Source organism: Nycticebus coucang, chromosome 3 (assembly GCF_027406575.1).
Source record: "Nycticebus coucang isolate mNycCou1 chromosome 3, mNycCou1.pri, whole genome shotgun sequence".
In the NCBI taxonomy this organism is placed as follows: domain Eukaryota; kingdom Metazoa; phylum Chordata; class Mammalia; order Primates; family Lorisidae; genus Nycticebus; species Nycticebus coucang.
The window spans coordinates 133,658,987-133,679,327 of record NC_069782.1 but is presented as its reverse complement, the minus strand read 5'-3'; the positions used below and the strand labels follow the sequence as shown (position 1 = coordinate 133,679,327).

Here is a 20,341-nt window from a genome sequence, read left to right as displayed (position 1 = left end):
GTCTGCAAGGCTGGTGAGGAGGTACTCTACCTGGTCTAATTCCTTCTTCTGTCTCAACCTCTCCCCATCAGCCTCAGCAATGATTCGCAGGAGTTTTCTCTCTTCAGCTTCTTGCTTATCAATGAAGTGTTTGGTCTCCAGGGCTTGTTGCCTCAGCTTCTGCAGCTCAGCCTGACAAAGAGTGGAAGATACTGACAAATTCCATTCCATGACAGCACAGACTCAGAGCACAGGGCCCAGATCTTTCGAAGCACAACTCTTTAAACTTTCCTCTGATGTTTCATTTACCACAGTTTGATCATGCTCACAAGCAAAACAAGCTTACAGCACGCACACCACACACACACACCCCTATAAAGAAAAAAACAGCAACGCACACTACAGTGATCATGTTTATTCTCTGAGTGTGCCCTTGAGGGATTCTTATCATTTTCTGTATATGTGTATCACAGGCTTCCCTGGTATTCAGTAGCACTTCATCCCCTACCAGCTGAGACCGGGAGACTTCACAAAGCATGGTACAGCAGAGGATGTGGGCTGAGGACCCAGGAGGCCTCCAAACCAGCCCCTGTAATGATCCTAACACCATCAGCAGAGATAAAAGCACACTGCAAGCAAAAATTAAATTAGTCAAAGATAACAACTAAGTGTCTATCTTGTAAAACATCCTGATCATATTTTACACTCAAATACTAAGGAGTCCAGGTAAAATGTTCCTGGATATAAGCTTCTTTCCTTTAAATAACTCCATGATGAGCATTCTAAGCATTATCATCATGCGGACAGTGAAGTGATCCTATAGGAAGTCAGCACTGGGCTGAGGTCAACACAGATGCTTTCTCAGAGAGTTCTCACCTGGATCTGGCCCCCGAGCACACATGGAAATCATAGGGTTTGTGGGGGAAAGGTGCTATGGCTGGTAACTTTCAAAAGTAATATTTATCTCATCAAGGTACACATTCACTTCTATACCACAAGTACTCACATGTCTTGGGCCTGATACTAGGCATTTTGTCACTCTTATCTCCATTTTATAAATATAATTGTAGAAAGAACAAAAAGAAAAAGAAAACCACTTGCCCAAGTTCACAAAGTTATTAAGTAGCACAGCTGAGACTCCAACCTAGATCTTTTTATTCCAAAGCCTGTGCTCCCTCAGTCACCACTCAATAGTTTCAAGCCAAATACAAAAGATGAATAAGACCTGATGGATTCACCATCCACTGAAGGTGATGACCATAACCAGCAACAGTGTGAAAATGCCATCTACCTGCACCAAAGGAACATATGCATACCCCTGAAGGGACTTCGATTTCCACCCGGGGTTTGGAGGAAAGAACCAGTCAGGTTGTTGGCAGTAGACAGACATTGCCCATTGGAGAGGTATGTGTTGGGGGATACGGCATACAACGTTCAGGCTTGTGTGATAAAAGGCATGAGAGCTGCAAAGTACCTGGGTGTTCACCAGACAGCAAAACACCCAATATGGCTGGTTTAGAGAGTTAGGTAAGGAACAGCTGTCTCTGCCAGACTGAGAAGCGCCTTGGGTGCCATGCACTGTATGGGTATGCCATGGTGAACCACAGAGTTACTTATATTAAAGGAAAAAAGCATATGTCTTTGAGAGGTTCCATGCCCATCAGGGAAGGACAAGGGGTTACCCAGACACATGAACACAAATGAGGAAAACCAATGAGGAGGAAGAGCTCTGCTTCCACCCATGCCTGGAATCACAGGGAGATGACAAGATGATATAAAGGTTTCAACTTGTCAATGGCTTGCAGCTTGGCAAGTGACAGAAAGAGAGGAATAATTTTTTCCTTCAAGTAAGTATTGGAACCCATACCCTCATCCACCCAGAAAGGTCACCAAGATGATGGAAAACCTCATACTTGCAAGTGCCCATGAACCGACACAACTCTCACCTAATTCTGCCTCAAACCCATGGAGAAAACCAAGAGTCATTCATTCACCCCATCAGACGTGTCCAAACAGTGTGAAGATACCGTGTGCCTAGTAATGGATGTCTAATGTCACAAACTAAACGCAGCCAGCTATGTAAACCAAGGGTTTATTTTACAACATTTTGTTTGTTCATACATGAAATATGTTTTGGTCTAGGGATAAGCAAACAGAAATACTTATAGAGAAAAGATCTGGTCTTAGTATTTACCATTTGGGGGAACTGCCTGTTAGGCAGTCAGAGAGAACCAGCCTTTCTGTTTCTACAGCCATTTCAGGTGACAGCAAAGACAGCAATAAAATACCTGTTTGGCTCATGCTTTCTTTAATAAAACTTTTATTTTCCCAGATGTGCAACATTCACTTCCCTGTTCTTAAGTGCCAAGAGCTGATCAGAATCCATCAGCAGAACAAAATGAAACCCTTGTTATATTAAAATGCAATCAGCAGTGTGTAAAGTATCTGTCTGAAATGTAAAACCATCCGTGCATTTGGCATAGCTAGGTACTTTTTTTATAATATATCAAAATTCTGAGTAGTTGCCTTATGTCATAAATTTATGGGCTGTAAACAAGATGTGGCATTAGATGTTAGCAGCAAATGTTAACATCAACAAAATACCTTGAGTCTAATGCATTTAGCAGTTATAAATCTGAGCTGTAGCACCCAGGGAGGATGGTGACAACTGCTGTGTGCCTGAAAGCTCATCAAGTGATGTCGTAGGTGGGATCTGAGGTGTCAGCACCTATGGAAATGTTACTGGTGGTATGAAGTTGGAATTAAATGACAGGACACACCCTTTAATCACTGCTTCCACAATTATGCAATTTCAAAATAGGTACTTACGGACTAAATATAATGTAATTTTGCTATGGGCATATATCATATTTCAAAGGCCATATTGGCAGGAGTCTCACCCATTCATACCCCCACATTCACTGGTTTTCATAGAAGCCATCTGTTTAAATCTAGCAAAACAAATAGGACCACCTCAAGTCTTCTAGCCATGAGAATCATTAGCCTTTTTCTCTCTTTCTTTCTCATGGATGACAGCTCCCCATCTGTGGCAGGCTGCAGAGTCCACTGAGGAAAAAGATATGGTGCCCTGAAGCCAGTCCCTAGTGTGGTGCTGAGCTCTGGACATAGAGAACTTGCTGCTGAATTATTCACCAAGAATCAAAGAGCTGTCGGATAGATGTGGGATGATTGGGAAGTGATGAGACAGAATCAGAAGCTTGTTAGAACGGGAAGGCAGACACTCCAAACGAGATGGCTGCTTCAGTGCTGATGAAACATGACCGGGACAGGACAGGCAGATGAACACAGATGCAACAGGGAACTATTGATATTCTGTCATGACCATAATGTGCTGACGGTGTCTGGAATACCAAACCATAAACTGACCTGGTAGCAACTGAAAAAGTAAAAGAAACAAGGAAGGACGAGATTTTCCATTGGGGGGATGAATAAGGAATGGAGATGACCTCCTATGGACAACTGTTTGTCTATCAGCCTGGAGAAGTAGTAAATTGGATTGTCCCGTCAAAGGGCGTGTCACGGTCAACCAAACAGGCTAGAGCTTTCTCCTCCAGGAGGGATTATGTAGTCATGTAGCTTTGTAGAATTCACAATAATAAGATAAATGTCTCTTGGAGCAAAGGTACTAGAAAATCTGCCCTTTCTCAGGGTTTTAGTTTGCAAACTTTAGATGCATGAAATCCAGAGACCTATGTGAAGTGTGATTCAAATTCTTAAGCTAAAAAAGTCAAGAGGCTAAAACTCAACATTTGAGCTGTCATATTTTTCTGAAGAATGTCAAATGAGCTTAATGATAGGCCAAAATTGTCCAGTCGGAGCACCACTGCAAGTCACCCTTGGATAGCCTCCAATAATAAATCAAACAAGCGTCTGTCTCTGCTCCTCATTCTTGCTTCAATGGGAAATGCTGAGAGTAAAGGCAGCACAGTTCCGCATTGAGTTCAAAGCTATTATCTTCCTATAACCGAAGACCCAACGCCATCCAGACCTGGGATTTCTCATTTGGAGCAGACTCTCCCAAACACAAGCCTTTTGCTCATCCTTCATGTCCACCAGCTGCCAACTCTGCTGGGCCAGGACCAAATCCCAGAACTCCATTGCCCTTTGTTTTACTAAGATGTTTCTTTGGAGCTGTATGTGTAAATGCCTGATGGTAGAGGGCATAATTAAAACAAATAGTGACTAAAGTCAAACTCTGAGGAACGAGAAATGATTGATCTTTTATATAGGACATTTCTTCTACAGCAGGATTTAGTAGAAGACAGTTAGTTCCACCTTGGGCCCCAGTATAGGGCAATAACTAATCTCTTAATAGAGCATCACCTAGGAAAAGAAGAGATGAGAGTCAATGCAGTCCCTAAAGAGAAAGGGATGATGCATCAAATGGATTACACTGAGTGTTGCTGACATGGGGCTCCTGGGTGAAGCAAAGTTTATAGTAAGACTTTTCTGATTCATTCAGCAAGAAATACACCCCTTCCCACTACAGGCTCCCGGGTAGAACAAACCACTTTTTTTTTTTTACAAACCACTTTCTATAAAACTCTGCTTTCAAACAAGGGGAATAAGAGCAAAGATACAGTGTATTTTCAAATTTTAGAAAATACATGTATGTTTCTTTATAGTATATAAATAAATTTTAATGCAGAATTTTCTATTCTTTTTCTATCATAAGCTGGAGTGGGAGAGAGGAAAGTCCCAGATAAATATATCAATTATAATATCTTTTTGGAAAGATGCTTTTGGTACAGCTTAACCTTTCTAAAAAAAAAAAAAAATACGTGCCTGAACTTAATGTAATGTAGTAGTTCTATTTCCATGAAAACCTACCATTAAGTTGACAAAACTCATTATTAAATTGAAAGTAAAAATTTCAATCTGTGGCATCTTAGAATTAAGGAAATATGGCATTAAACCTGCCCAACATCAGATGCACAGTTTCAAGACAGGAACTATCTTTGCACACTCACAAACATGCACAGAATCCAAGGTACCCAGTCTCTGACTTGTTGCAAACAGTTTCTGCAAATGCTTCATAAGCATCCTTGAGGATTCTTGATGTACATTTTCAAAAGAAGTGGCATCGTTTTCCTAGAAGTTCCCTTCTTGAGTCATTTGTTTAATAGATTAGAAGGCAAATCTACTGGATTGGATAGGAAAGGGAAAATATGTTATGTTTAGTGATGTATATCATGAAACATATATGGCTATAGGATTTGAAATGGTGTAATTATTTGGTATGTGTTTTCTTGGAAAGAGACCTTATGTTTGCTGACATAGAATGTTCTAAATTAGCAGGTTGAAAAGGACGTGTCTTAGTGAGATGTATGAAGACAGAAATGATGCCTGGAAGAGCAAAGTTCGCAGCCCCCTGGAGGTAAAGTGAATTATGAAGCTGGTTGAAGCATACCCAGTGAGGACAGAGTTCTGACACCCACTTGATGAGATTGCAGACACCGAAGTCACATCCACACAAAGTAAACAATGGTTAGGAGCAGAAGGACAAAGCATTGCTGTATAGAAGGCCCAGGGAGGAGTTTGGGAGTTGGGTGTGACCACAATGGCTGGACTTGGGCTGTGAACACACAGGGGTCAGAGGGAGCCTGCATGCCCAAGGACGTCTTGGCCACTGTGGGCCTGCTAGGTTCTCTCCCTGGGTGCGTGACAGCCAGCACGGAAGAACGGGGTATTTGTGCATCTCCGCTGCTCCCACCGCGTTCTACCTGGGAGCACTACCTATATGGAACTCTGACCTGGAGACATAAGAGGTCGTCCTGCAGGGCTGCCTTGTGTGGCTCAGTTTGGGGAACCAGCAGCTGTCCAGACCGCAGGGGCAACCTTGACCTTCTCCCTGGCCCTTGCTGCCCTCAGCGAGAATGGAGGCTGCCTTGCACAGGGCCAAACAGTCCCTCCCTTCGTTACAAGGTCGGTACCTTCAGTGTTTCCTTTTCCTTTTCTATTCGCTGCTGTTCCAGATGCAGCTTCACCAGTGCTGCCTCTTTGGCAGAGATTTCTTCTTTCAGCTGATCGACCTGATGGGTCATAATCTTTAACTTTCTCTTCATTTCTGTTATTTCATCCTAACAAAAGGAAAGGAGAAATGTTTGAAATACATCATCATTCCTATGGAAATTCAGTACATATTTAAGAGCTTTAAAGGGATGCTCTCTCAAAGCAGCGATCTCACGACCAGTTAGGACTGGGCTATTCCTTTGTCTCTTATGCCCGTCTTTACAGCATTGCCTCTCAAAATATTCTCATGACATGTATACAAAGTACACATAATGAATATCACACATGCGCACACATATTCCTCACTTTACAAAAGGAATTGGAAGCAGACAAACACGATAGCTAAAAGACTTCAAAGCCAAGCTACGGAATTAACTAACAAGAGTGCGTAGCTGCCCTGTGCATCAAGGCAGCTGTCAGCAGTTTTAAAAATTAGAAAAGATAGCATGGCAATTCTCCGTGATATTTAAAAGTAGGACCATGTTCTCCACCTCCTAGGAAGCTGGGTCATTTCCATTGCAAACAACCTGATAGTTCTGCATAAATTGATCTTTTTCAGGTGAATTCCACGAGATTTCTTTTCTTGATCCATTCTACACTCTGCCATTAGGATAAGAGAAACTGTTTTACACCCAGGGGAGAGAGAAATTAAAACATAAAGATATAGAAGGATATTCTTTACCTGAGCCTCAACCAGATTTTTGCTATAGAGATTCCTGTCTGATCTCACAGCCTCATACAGGTTCTGCTGTTGTTTTAATTTAGTCTCTGATTCAGCGATTTTTTTCCTGTAGTCAAAAATCTGCATTTCACGGACTTTTATGTCTTCCATGTTTATGAGGACCTGGAGGAGAAAGAAGTGTGTGAATGGGGTTAAACAGCCCATCTGTGCTTATCAGTTCAGGACAAATGGAGTTTTTTTATCTAAGGGTGGCTGGTGAGATGCCAGCAATCAGAAAATCTAACTACGGTTATAATCACTACAGTACAACACAGAAACTCAGCGCAGTGATTAGGGGCAAACATACATTTTACCCGCTACAGAGTTCTGCTCAAGTATAAAGGCCTAATACAGTTATTTTGTGATCATAAGAGAGAAAAAGAAAAAAAAAATTCTTTCAAAAAAGAAATTCTCAAACCCTCTCCTGACCACCCTACCCACCTACTGAAAAAGAAAAAAATAAAAATAAAAAGCCACAGGCTTAACACAAAGCACTAAGAAAGATAAGAGATAACTTAGCTGGTTGGCCATGTCGAATGCTTTATACAGCTAACCATGAGACAGGAAAGTGGCCTTTGAACCTGATAGTGATCTTAACGCTATCTTGCCAAAGTCAGACTGCAAACTCCTCCATCAGGGGAACAAAAAGCATTTCATTAAAAATGCATTCTATGACCTGGCACCCATTGCTCAGTGGTTAGGGCACCAGCAGGCAGGTGGATTCAAACACAAACCAGACCTGCTAAACAACGACAACTACAACAAAAAAAATAGCTGGGCATCGTGGTGGGCACCTGTAGTCGCAGCTACTTGGGAGGCTGAGGCAAGAGAATCACTTACACCCAATAGTTTGAGGTTGCTGTGAGTTGTGACAGTACTCTACCCAGGGTGACATAGAGGGGCCTGTGGCTCAAGGAGTAGGGTGCCAGCCCCATATACCGGGGGTGGCAGGTTCAAGCCTGGCCCTGGCCAAAACTGCAAAAAAAAAAAGGAAAAATGCATTCTACCCAATGTTCTCACACCTATAACTCCAGTTCCCTGGCAGGCCAACGGGAAAGATCCCTTAAGCTCATTCCGCTCAGGGGTTCAAGACTCCCCTGAGCAAGAGGGAGACCCATCTCTACTAAAAATAGAAAACAAAAAAAATTACCCAAGCGGGCAGCACCTGTGGCTCAAGGAGTAGGGCACCAGCCCCATATACCAGAGGTGGTGGGTTCAAACACAGCCCCGGCCAAAAACAGCCAAAAAAAATACCCAGGCGTTGTGGCTAGGGCCTATAGCCCCAGCTACTCAGGAGGCTAAGGCAAGAGGATCTCTTGACCCAAGAGTTTGAAGTTGCTGTAAGCTATAACATCACAGCACTCTACCCAAGGTGACAGAGTCAGACTCTGTCTCTAAAAAAAAAAAAAAATGCATCCTAGGCTGCCATCATGGCTTATGCTTGTAATCCTAGCATTTTGGAAGGTTAAAGCAGGAGGATCCCTTGAGCCTAGGAGTTTGAGACCAGCCTGAGCAACACAGCAAGACTCAGTCTCTACAAAAGAATAATAAAACTTAGGCTGATATGGTGACTCGCACCTGTAGACACAACTAATCAGGAGACTGAGGCAGGAGGATCACTTGAGCCCAGGAGTCTGAGGTTGTAGTTGAGCTATGATGATGCCACTGCACTCCAGCCTGGGCAGAAAGACTGTGTCTCAAAAAAAAGGGTTCTAGTATGAATGAATGAAATTCTTCCAGGAAAGATGAGGTGCAAGAGTGATCACCACCCTTTTGAAACTATGAAAAACCAAAGCCTAAAATCCCACCATAAGCTGATACCTCTCCAGAGGCAATCCATACAGTAGAAATTACATAATCCTGACTTTCAGCTACAGTGTCTACAGAAATCAACTTTTTTAAGGATGAATTTCTTCAAAAACTTCTTAGGAAGAAAAAATTTAGTGAGGAAAACTGATTAAAGTGATCAAACTAAGGTGTAAGTAACAGCTAGAACACAGAAGGAAAAAAATCTTTAGAAGGTTTCACTGCGTTTGCACGGAATTCTCTTAATTAATAATTACAACTGAAGGATACAGAAATAGCAGTATGACAGAGCACGGAGGAAGGGTGACATACTTCCCATAACATGGCCATGGCATGTTCCTCTGAGGAAGGGACATTTTACCTAAAACCCTGAAGGTGGAAGAGGACCTCTTAGACTTTTGCCACCCCAATACTCATCATGATTCAGGTGCAGACTACTTGCGAGCAACATGTCCTCAAATTTTTGCGCTAAAAGAAATCCTTTCTTTTCACTTGTGGAATTATTATTTCAGAAAATACACTCTGAGAAGCCATGTTCTATTGTTTTCCCATCAGAGTTAATAATGGCTATTGTTTAAAATATTTGTACCTTTCAGAATGGTAGGATCACACCTATGGTGCATAACACAAGGGAACTTGTCGGATTTATTAAGTATAGAGTATAAATGGCTTAACTTATAAGCCATTACTTATAATTAAGTAAACAAGATGAGGTTTATATTAACCAGTGTGATATAAACACTCCTAATTGTATATGAAATCAGCACATTGTACCCCATACATGCATTAATGTACACACGATTTATGTGTTTATGATTTAATAAAAATAAAATAAAGTACCTTTCAGAAATTTTCCTATAAATACTTAAGAAGGAAGGAGAGAAAATTTTAGTAAATGCCTTTCGATATATGTATTTTTTTTTCTTATTGGATCAACTGATTTGATATAATTAGTATTACAGTTTTTCCTTTTAAAAACATTTAATTTCTTTATATGTAATCCCATGTGCCATAATTTAAAATAAACTTATAAATGTGAAATATACACTTATTTTCTTTTCCTTATTTACTGGGCTTTCCTTTTCCCTTCAACCCACACCAGCCCCTCATCTACACATAACGAGGTTAACAATCTGGTCTGTGCACATCCATATTTTTCTTCGAATTCTGCATAGTCTGCTCAGGTCAATAAACCTAATAATAACAGCTAATATTCACCAGGGACTGTCTACGTACCTGATATTTAACATGTATTAACTCCTTTAGTCTTCACAAAAATCCCATAAAATGTATACTATTATCACCCCAAGTTTACAAAGAAGGAAACTGAGGTCAAAAGAAGAAATAGTCACAAAGTTATTCAACTAGTAATATACATATTTATTTTCCTTTGTTTTTTGTTTTGCTTTGGGGGTTTTGTTTCTATTTTCAGCCAAATGGTATCTCATTATATATACTTTTACGCACTTTGCATTTTATCACTCAGTATACCTTGTGGAAATCATCGAGAAAGCTAATTTGTTCTCCCTAAAGGTTGCATAACATCCTACAGTGTGGGTGCACCATCACGCACTTAACTCTTCCCCTCAGATGGGAATTAACTTTGCTGCCACTCCGCGCCACTCTGAACTATGCTGCAGTGAACATTTGTGTACACGTGTTCTCCTGCACTTGTACCTTTATTTCTGTGGGATGGATTCCCAGGAGTGGAATAGCTGCCTCAAAAGACATATATATTTTTAACTTTAATAGATATTGCCAGATTGCTTTCCAAATTGGCTGTAACACTTTACATTTCCACACTGCCAGTAACAGTTTTCTTAATAGAAAACTATCCTTGCAGTTTCATGATAAACCCTCCTGTTCATACTGGTTGATTTTTTTAATGTACATTAAATTTGGTTTGCTTGAATTTCATTTAGGATTATGCATTCATTTTCCTAAGTGATCTATGGCTATAGCTTTCTTTTTAGTTCTATTTTAACATCAAGGTTCCTGTTAGTTTCATAAATTGAACAGAGTACCTTTCTGTTCACGCATTCATTCACTCACCCACTTATTTTTTCATTCAATGAACATTGTACTGAGAAACTCTTCCTGGCAGGCACTGTAAAAACACGAGTGATGTAAAGAAGAGGGTATGCTTTCCCTATCCTCAAGTTCACCTCTAGTGAGTGACCCACCAAAGGAGGGATAATCAAGGAAAAGATACAAGGAAATTGAGATATGCCCAATGTGTTATAGGAGAATCGAAGTCTGAATTTCTGAGGATGGACCTCTGCGTCTTCCCCAGTTAATATTAGAGATTTGCATAATTTGTGGGAACTGCTGCTTCTTTCTTAGTCAACTATACCAACCAAGGGCTCACCTTGGACCCCAGAGTCTCTGCCAGGCCTGGAATCTTTCTGCATTACCACTGGAGAAGGCATGAGTGATACCAGTAAAGCAATGCCTATCAACATAATATAAAGTGCATGAGTAATGCTTTTCCAAAATTCACACACAAAAAAGTACACGATGATAATTACCTAATTCTTAAAAGTTTAAAGGAACTCAATTCTAAATTTAGTAAGTGCTCTGTCAGTTTTGGAGCTAATTCTCTACTTGTTCAGTGGCTCCCATAGAATGTCCCAAAAGTAGATTGCCCCTAAAGTTACCATATATAGGGAAAATGGAGAATTTGTACCTAAATGTACCTTTATTTATAAAACATTCATTATAAAATTTTACAAAGGGGTAGCCAATACATAGAGAATATTTTGAAAATATGTTTTAAAATATGTATGGCAATTTTATGGGCAACTTTTGGGATGCCATGTACAATAATTTTTCTACTTTTCCTTGAGTCAAACCTCAATGCATGTATTTTCAAAAGAATTATGTATTTTAACCAATTTTTAAAATGCATGCAACTAGAATTGTACACACTATTTTTATAGGTTTTATGGTTGTTTCATTATTATTGTTATCAATAAGGATAACAAAGTAAGGATATATACAAACTCAGTGGTGATTAGCATTGATGGTTGGTGAGAACTTAGAAAGAGGAAGATTAGAAAATCAAAGAAGGTGGTCTGGGGAAAAGACATGTGGATAGATCTGAAATGAAAAGAAATACTCTTCCATCTTCCATCATTTCTTTGATCCACATCTTTGCAATTGAGTAGTTTTCAAGGCCTTTTCAGATATCAATACTGGTCGTTCACATGTTTAAGTTAGGAATAAATATGAAACTGAAATAAGATGTCTATCACCAAATCTGTTTTCATTTGCTTTTTTATTAAAAAAAAGGCACTACTTTAGCCTAAAACTTAGCCTTTCTATAAATAAGATATCACCCCCACCCCTGGCATGAATGAAATGAATAGATTGAAATACTTTGAACAGCATCATCAGCATTCAAAATATCAAGAAAAGAAAAAAACGTTTGTTCAATCACTTTGAGAGAAGTTATAATGAGAATAATCCTTTGTACAGACAAAATAATGCTCCAGAGAAAGGATGAAGCTGAGAGCATTTTTTTTGGTTTTTTGTTTTTTTTTAGTATCCAACTAGTAGAGTCCATCTTTCTGCACACAGAAGTGCACAAAATCACACACTTGGTCCTGAATTCTTGAATCTGGGAGTAATAAGAACCCATCGTGATACAAAAAAGATCAAAGGAATTGAAGTTAAATGACAATGAAAAATAACAAGTATTGAAACTAGAAGACAAAGACAATTTACAAAGCAATTCCTTTCTAAGCATTGAGACTCCATTAATTTTGATGGAAATCATTTAAACCAATGTCAGGCAGACGTTCAAATCCTGAAAATTCATAAAATATATGGAGTGTTAAGTAGCAGCAAAACCTCCTGCCAGCAAACTGCTGTCCCCTGTTAAAAGTGGCATGTCACAGACGCAGGATGCCAGCTGTGGAGGTGGAGCTTGCTTAATTGATTATACTTTCAGATACTTCAAATCAACTTGTGAGATAGATCACATCAATTGTAGAAAGTTTTATTACAGCCAGAGGGTGGGAGCCCCTAGCATTTGTAGTCCTGCTTCAGAGGAGCCCAGAAAATGCTTACGGTGCGTGACGGGGGAGGGGACAGTACCAGTGTATAGCCTATTCCTACCTTTTCTTTTCCTATTAAAATGACCTGCCAATAGAAGTAAGAGTGAGGTAAAAATCAGTAGTACATACTGCAAAACTGCAGCATGGTTAAAACATCATATAGACTAAGGCAGGATAAGAAAGTAGCTCACTGAATTTAGAACCCTTCCACGTATATTTGATGACATATCAACGCAACAAACTTCTCAGATAAGTTTTTCTGCTCAATGTCAATGTTGACAATGCCTTTACCTTCATAACGAAACTGAACAACCCTCTCTCTGAACACAGAAAATACCTATACATATGCCCAGGCTCATGAAATTTTGAGTCTTCTTATTTTATCCCCTAATCTTAAATTAAGAACATACTTATGATCTTTTTGTATAGCCTGTTTTGTTATATTATAAATGGTGTGGGGGGGGGCGTATCATGCTATCTACCTCAGAGGCTTATTATGAGCATTTAAGCAAGAAAAGATACATTGTGCCACCATATAAATACCCAGAACATAGTAATTGAATTATTTAATAAATGTTAAAAAAATAAATAATGTTAACAGATTATTATGCTAGGTTATACTATGTTATACAACAGTAGCACTTAAAAAATTAATTTGATTTTTCTAGGAATCACATCCTGTTCTGCAGGGAAGTAATGATACGTTGTACACTTCTTTCATTATAACGCAAAATGCTTATAATTTGTGTCTGTGTCCTTGACTTCTGTCTCTAGGCTTCTGCCCAATTAAGGATGTTCTGAATAAAATTCAAATTCACATCAAAAAAACAGGAGTTTTATTTCATTATGAAGATATCTATCTAGTGGAAAACATTTCCTTAATCAACTTTTTGCTTTCTTTGCTTGCTTCTAAGCCCTTGAAAGCACACTATCCTTCATTTCTCGGAACCTCTGTCCAGAGAGCTTTGCTCGACGCTATTATAGGCAAATGAGCAAAGAGCTTTAAAAAAGTGTCAGTAGAAATTTGTTGCAAAAGAATGCTTTTTTTGTTACATAAAATGTCTGAGAGGTGATGGTCAGAAGTTTAATATTTGGAATGAAAAAGAAGCTGTCCTAGAATGAGGTTAGTGCATAATGTGCAAGATGTTCAGCAGATTTAATAACTAACTAGGAACAGTGTTACCTGGAACTTGTAAAAGTTCAGAAAGAAGTAAATATGGCGGACCACATCTTATAATGCCATTGCTCCTCCTCTCAATTTATCCGAATAGTAAAATTTAGAGTGCTCAGGGGCAGTGGTTTATGCCTTTAGTCCTCGTGCTTCGGGAAGCCAAGGTGGGAAGGTCACTTCAGGCCAGGAGTGTGAGTCCAGCTTGGGCAACATGGTGAGAAGTTGTCTCAGCCAAAAAAAAATTAAAAAATTAGCCAGGTATGGTAGGTGCCATGTACCTATGGTCCCAGCTACTCGGGAGGCTAAGTCAGGAAGGCAGGAGGGATTGGTTAAGCCCAGGAATTAGAGCTTTCAGTAAACTATGATCAATGCCTGCATTCTAGCTTGGACAACAGAACAAGACCCTGCCTTTAAAAAAAAAAGAGTACAACAAAGAAAAAAATCATGAAGACAGAGAATGCTGAACCCCATTAGATTATCTTAAGGTTCAACAAATACTCACTTTCCCCTTGTCCCATAGTCTCATGGGAGGAGTATATTAATTTCTTCATGTTGCCAATATTGGACTTGGCCATGTGACTTGCTATAGCCATGTGCATCTGGGATGTTAGAACATTAGGCAGGTAGAGAGACATGAAATGCACTTGCAAGGGTGAGTTTTTATTCTCCTTCCTTTTTCCATGAGAAGAACACACACCTGGAGGGTGAGAAACTTATGGTTCAGAACTGGGCCCAAGCCCAAGAGCCAAGCACAGTCAAACCCAGCCTAGGACAGCTGAACTTCAGCCACCTGCTGGTGTGTGAGTGAGAAATAAGTGTGTGACCTTGTATACCACCAAGATGTTGTAGCTGTTTATTATGCAGCATTATTATAGCAAGTATTAACTGAGAAAAAACATACAAGGTTTGAGATTCTGAGCCATCCAGTTCTGGCAAAAAAAGGAGGTCTTCTCATTTGCAATTGCCAACTTAAATTAATAAAAATGCAAGGTAGGCTTTCAGCATCCTACATTTCACCTTTTTTTTTTTTTTCTCTAAGCCACAAAGAACTCTAGAAGGCAAATGTTGACGTTGCTTTTGAAGCCCAGAAGAAAGAAGAAAGCATACCTGGAAGTCACTGGCAGCTAAAAATGCTAAGAATAATGCAGGTCAGATCATCCATTGTGTCAACACATTTCACAGGAGTTTAAAGGGAGGGAAGACCCTATACTATTGTAACATAGATACTTAAAAGTAAGTTTTCAGCTAGTTAATTCGGGTTTCCAACTATGCTTTCCATTCTTTCAAAAAATATGTGAGTAGTTATTTAGTAAGTAAGTAATATGAAGAACTCAAAAATGAGTAAGGCTTGTCCCCAAGGAGCAGTGAGCAGAAAGAGACAGACATACAAATAATGGTAAGTCAACATGGGAGTCCTCAAGGGAACCAAGTACAGAGGAGTTAGGAATCATTTTTAATAAAGTTCTTTTGGAAAAGTGGGATTTTATTATATTCAATCCTCAAAGGAAGGGCAAGGTGTTATTAATATTTATTATTTATTATCAGGATACTAAAGCAATATACTCATATTAGAAATTTTGAAAAATATAAAAGCACAAAAGGAGAAAATTAAAATAATCCACAGTCTTACAACTCAGAGAGAACCACTATTAATATTTAATAGACTTCTTTCCACTTTTTCCTGTGTTGGAAAAAATAAAAAGGCAATCGGCATTTGATTTTTCTTCCTGCCTAAATTCTCAGAGACTACTTTTCTTCATCATTACAGGTAAAACACACATAAACATTCCCCTCCAGGGAAGGTCTGCATGAGTGTCTCTGTCACTGATTTTGCCACATAGTCAGTCTACACAGACAGTTCTTTCTTCATCTCTGGAAAATATTTTCCCTTTATATCTTTGATTGTTAAACCACCAGAAAGCAACTCTCTGTAGGCTGGGTTCTGTTCTCTGTCCTTCTTATCTCTTATCTTCTCTTTGATTATTATTATTATATTTATATCTTCATTCTAAGAGAATTCTTCAAGTTTGCACTCTTATTGATTCCATTGTCCATGTCAATTCTGTTTTTTACTAGCTGCAGTGTGGATTTTAAATATGCTATTGTTCATTTTCACTTTGCTTGGGTTTTGCTTATTTTTTAGTTTCTTTACAATTGTTCCTTCCTTTATCTATCTCTTCCTTTTTGTTTTACCTTTGATTTTCCCTAGATGAAATGCCATTTTGGATTTATAACCCAGATGACAGTCTTACATCTATCAGGATCACCCTATCTTTAATAATAAGAAATCTAGAATCCCTATTCTATGTGTCAGGAAACTCAACATCCTTCCTAATGTCTCTGAGAATTCTAGGACTTTCTAGTTTCTCCTACTCATTGTGGCTCTGGTTTCCTGTGGCCATAGCACTCTGGACTCTTAGTGGCATCCTGTCTCTTCCACATATTGTCCTACTGGTGTGAGGTAACTTCTGCCCCCCAAAGTGTAATCACTACTGCAGGGTTGATGACTGTCACTGGAGGTCTGAGGAACTTAAACCCAAATATTGGGCCAAGGGTGGTAGGTCATGCCTATAATCTCAGCACTGTGGGAGGCCAAGGCCAGAGGATCACTTGAGCCCAGGAGTTTAACATAAGCCTGCACAACATAGTAAGACCCCCTTCTCTACAAAAAAATTTTAAAAAGTAAACAGGCAAAGTGGCATGCACCTGTAGTCCTAGCTACTCAGGAGGCTGAGGCAGGTGGATGGCTTGAACCCAAGAGTTCAAGGCTGTAGTAAGCTATGATCACACCACTGCACTCCAGCTTGGGTGATGGAATGACTGTCTCTTAAGAAAAAAAAATCAAATATTGGACATTGCCCTTTCACCATTCCTGCTTCTGGGAACCCTGTACTGGTTGTCTCTCTGGAAGAGCCCAACCTCCTCCCTTGATGTAGATGCTGTCTGTTCTCCTCTCTCATCCTTTCCCTTCTCCTCCCACTTCCTGTCACCACCCTGTCCCCTTCCCAATTCCTATTACTTTCTTACATTACATTGTTTCACTCCAATTCACGGGGGCTTCACCTTTCATATCAATGCAAGTATCAAGGTATTTTGATAATCATAGACTGCTCTTCCCATTAGAGGAAACCTGGCACCAGGTTGTTACACGTGTACATTCTCTGAAGGAAGCCAAACCTTCTCTTTGCATTTTCTTCTGTTATGTGAAACTTTATGAAATCAATGATAGTCAATTTTTTTTTTTTTTACAAACAAGGCTGTTTCAGAGGATTCAACCTAAAGATTTGCCATCGATGAATTTTCACAGCCAGGCCTTTACCTGGGGCACCTAGAAGCCATTCTCTTTTCTGCCTCTAAGGCGTATTTTTTCCATAAGATTCACTAAGCTTGGGGAAGAAGGAAGATGGCCAACTATAGGCAGCTTTCACCAAAGGCTTCTGTCCAGAGGGACAGATACTGGACATAAGTGGACTCAGTGAAGCCAAAGGTGAGGAGCTAAGCTAAGAAAGAAAATAAACAAGTACACATCATCTCTGCTAAAGCAGAGATGCAACTCCAAGAAAAAGTGATTCAAGAAAACAAAGTCCATACAAAGCCCATTGCCAAGAGGACAAGAGACCCCTCCTCCAAGTGGGAGGCTCACTGTGGGCTCTCTGCAAGTGAGCAGGGAACAAAACACTCCCAATTTACCCCATGGGCGAGAGCTGCTAAACACTAGGCCTTCTTTTCCAGGAAAGTCCCACTTGTGAGCCTAGGCATCATCCTACCAGGCATAACATTGAACAAATATTTTCCCGGCAATTCTGAACTCCCAATCCACCCTTCCCCCCTCACCTAGTGGTCTAAAGGTCCCTTGCATATACCAGAGTGTTTGGCAATTCCCTTAGAGTCCTGGGCATTGTGTGGGCTACTGGACAGCAGCACAGAAACCAGTGACTCAAGTGGAAGCACGGGGTGTGGGAAGAAAGGGATGTGGGGGAGAGAAGGAAGTACAATGGTGCTTGGAGGGTGGAGGCACTGACACCCTTGTTCTGACTTTGGCAGGCATTTTCTGACTCGGTGGCTCATGGAAGACACCAGGCTACATCCCCTCGGGTTTGTAGGACAGAACTAACCGTGGATTTCTACTATCAGACACTGGAGACCCATTGAACTCTCCCTGTTAAGCAGTCATTGTACTGCCCAGGACAAGCTGATTAGAACTCTCAACCCGGGTTGTCCACCCAGGGACCCGCTGAGGTTGAGCAGCAATTGTTTTGTAATGAGAAAGGACTGAATCTCCTCCTCCAGCTATTGCTGGTGAGGGGCAGGATGCCACAGTTGCTTGTATCTCTCCCCAGTTGAGATTTCAGCCTAAACTGCAATTCATTAGGATTGGGTAGAGGTTGGCTGACTTCAAGACAGAACCAGCTTGTACTATCTCACCAAGCAGGTCCTTAGAGTGTTTGGCTGCAACTCTGAAAGAGACTTTTGTAAGGCTGTAGAGGAAAAGCCACAATCAGAAGCCCTAATTTACTGGTAAAGGGCTGGTTAATTCTACTTCCTGGGGCCCCCAATCCAATCTCACCCTACCAATTTTATTTGCCAAATTGCAGAAAATACTTATGGGGCAGAAGCAACAGAAGAACTCTGGCAACATGAATAATCAAAGTAAATCAACTCCCCCAAGGAATGACAAAGGAGATGCAACAGAAGATGCCATTCATGGACAAATGGCTAAATTGTCAGAAATAGAATTCAGAATATGGATGGCAAATAAGAAGAAAAGAATGGAGGAAAGGATGAAAATAGAAATCCAAAGAGTGGGGCGGCACCTGTGGCTCAGTGAGTAGGGCGCCGGCCCCATATGCTGAGGGTGGCGGGTTCAAACCCAGCCCCGGCCAAACTAACAAAAAAAAAAAAAATAGCCTGTAGTCTCAGCTGCTCGGGAGGCTGAGGCAAGAAAATCACGTAAGCCCAAGAGTTAGAGGTTGTTTTGAGCCATGTGACGCCACGGCACTCTACCCAAGGGCGGTACAGTGAGACTCTGTCTCTACAAAAAAAAAAAGAAATCCAAAGAGTGGTTCAAAAGTTGTCTCAAGAAATTAATGAATTCAAAGACAAAGTCATCAGGGATATGGACATAATGAGAAAAGATATAGCAGAGCTCTAGGAAGTGAAAATGTTATTCAAAGAGCTTTGAAATACAGTGGAATCCCTCAGTCATAGAGTTGAGCAGGCAGAAGAAAAGATCTCAGAAACTGAAGACAAGGCTTTTGAATGATCCCAAGCATTCAAAGGGCAGAAAAATGAAAAACAAGAACAAAACATTCCCTGAGAGAGTTGTGGGATCATTCTAAAAGATCAAACATCTGACTTATAGGAATTCCTGAAGGAGAAGATGATGGGCTCGGTGCCCGTAGGTGATTATGGCATCAGCCACATGCACCGAGACTGGTGGGTTCAAGCCTGGCTGGGGCCAGCTAAACAACAATGACAACTGCAACGAGAAAATAGCTGGGAGTTGTGGTGGGCACCTGTAGTCCCAGATACTTGGGAGGTTGAGGCAAGAGAATCACTTTAGCCCAAGAGTTTGAGATGATGCCACAGCACTCTGCCAAGGTGACACAGTAAGACTGTCAAAAAAAAAAGAAAGAAAGAAAAGAAAAGAAAAAAGAGAAAGAGAAGAATATGGTCCTAAAGGCACAGATGCTCTACTCCAAGATACCATGGAGGAGAATTTCCCAAGCATTGCAAGAGATAGTTTCAGATAGTAGATAGTTTCAGAACCCCAGCAAGACTCAATCCAAATAAAGTATCTCCTTGACACATTATAATTAACTTTGCCAAAGTTAACATGAAGGAGAAAATCCTGCAAGCAGCCAGACATAAGAAAAGCATTACCTACAAAGGAGAAATCTTAGAATGACTTATAGATCTTTTAGCCAAAACTTTTCAAGCCAAAAGAGGATGGTCATTGACCTTCAATCTTCTAAAACAAAACAGCTTTCAGCCAAGGATTCTGTATCCAGCTAAACTGAGTTTCATTTGTTATGGAGAAGTCAAATACTTTATTGACATACACATGTTGAGGAAAGTTGCCATAACTAAACCAGCTCTCCAGGAAACACTGAGACCCATTTTCCATAAGAACCAGCACAATGGTCTACCACCAAAGTAAACTTACCCAGAATTTATTGAACAAAATCTAACTTCCAATGGTGAAAGGCTTAAAAATATACATTGGACATTTGAAAAACATGATGGCCAAAACACTTCAATACCCATCAACTCTCTCATTAATGTGAATGGCTTAAATTGTCCTTGAAAGAGGCAAGGGCTGGCTGGCTGAATACATAAACTCAGACCAGATATCTGCTGCATACAAGCATCTCATCTTATCTTGAAAGATAAAAATAGACTCAGGGTGAAGGGATGGACATCTATAATACAGGCAAAAGGAAATCAGAAAAAAAGCAGGGGTTGCAATTTTATTTGCAGATACAATAGGATTTAAACCAACAAATACAAGGAAAGACAAGGATGGACACTACATATTTGTCAAGGGAAACACTCATCATGACAAGAGTTCAA

General features: G+C 40.2%; 1 protein-coding gene across 1 annotated transcript in view; it reads right to left on the bottom strand.

Annotated features, from left to right (window-relative positions):
- CFAP58 (cilia and flagella associated protein 58) overlaps window positions 1–20,341 on the bottom strand; it is a 124,226-nt gene that overhangs the window by 63,513 nt on the left and 40,372 nt on the right. Inside the window, exons 10-12 of the mRNA XM_053583513.1 lie at window positions 6,695–6,856; window positions 5,934–6,080; window positions 31–171 (exon numbers count right to left, since the gene is read on the bottom strand). Coding sequence (XP_053439488.1) covers window positions 31–171; window positions 5,934–6,080; window positions 6,695–6,856 — 450 coding nt within the window. The remainder of the gene's footprint in view (window positions 1–30; window positions 172–5,933; window positions 6,081–6,694; window positions 6,857–20,341) is intronic.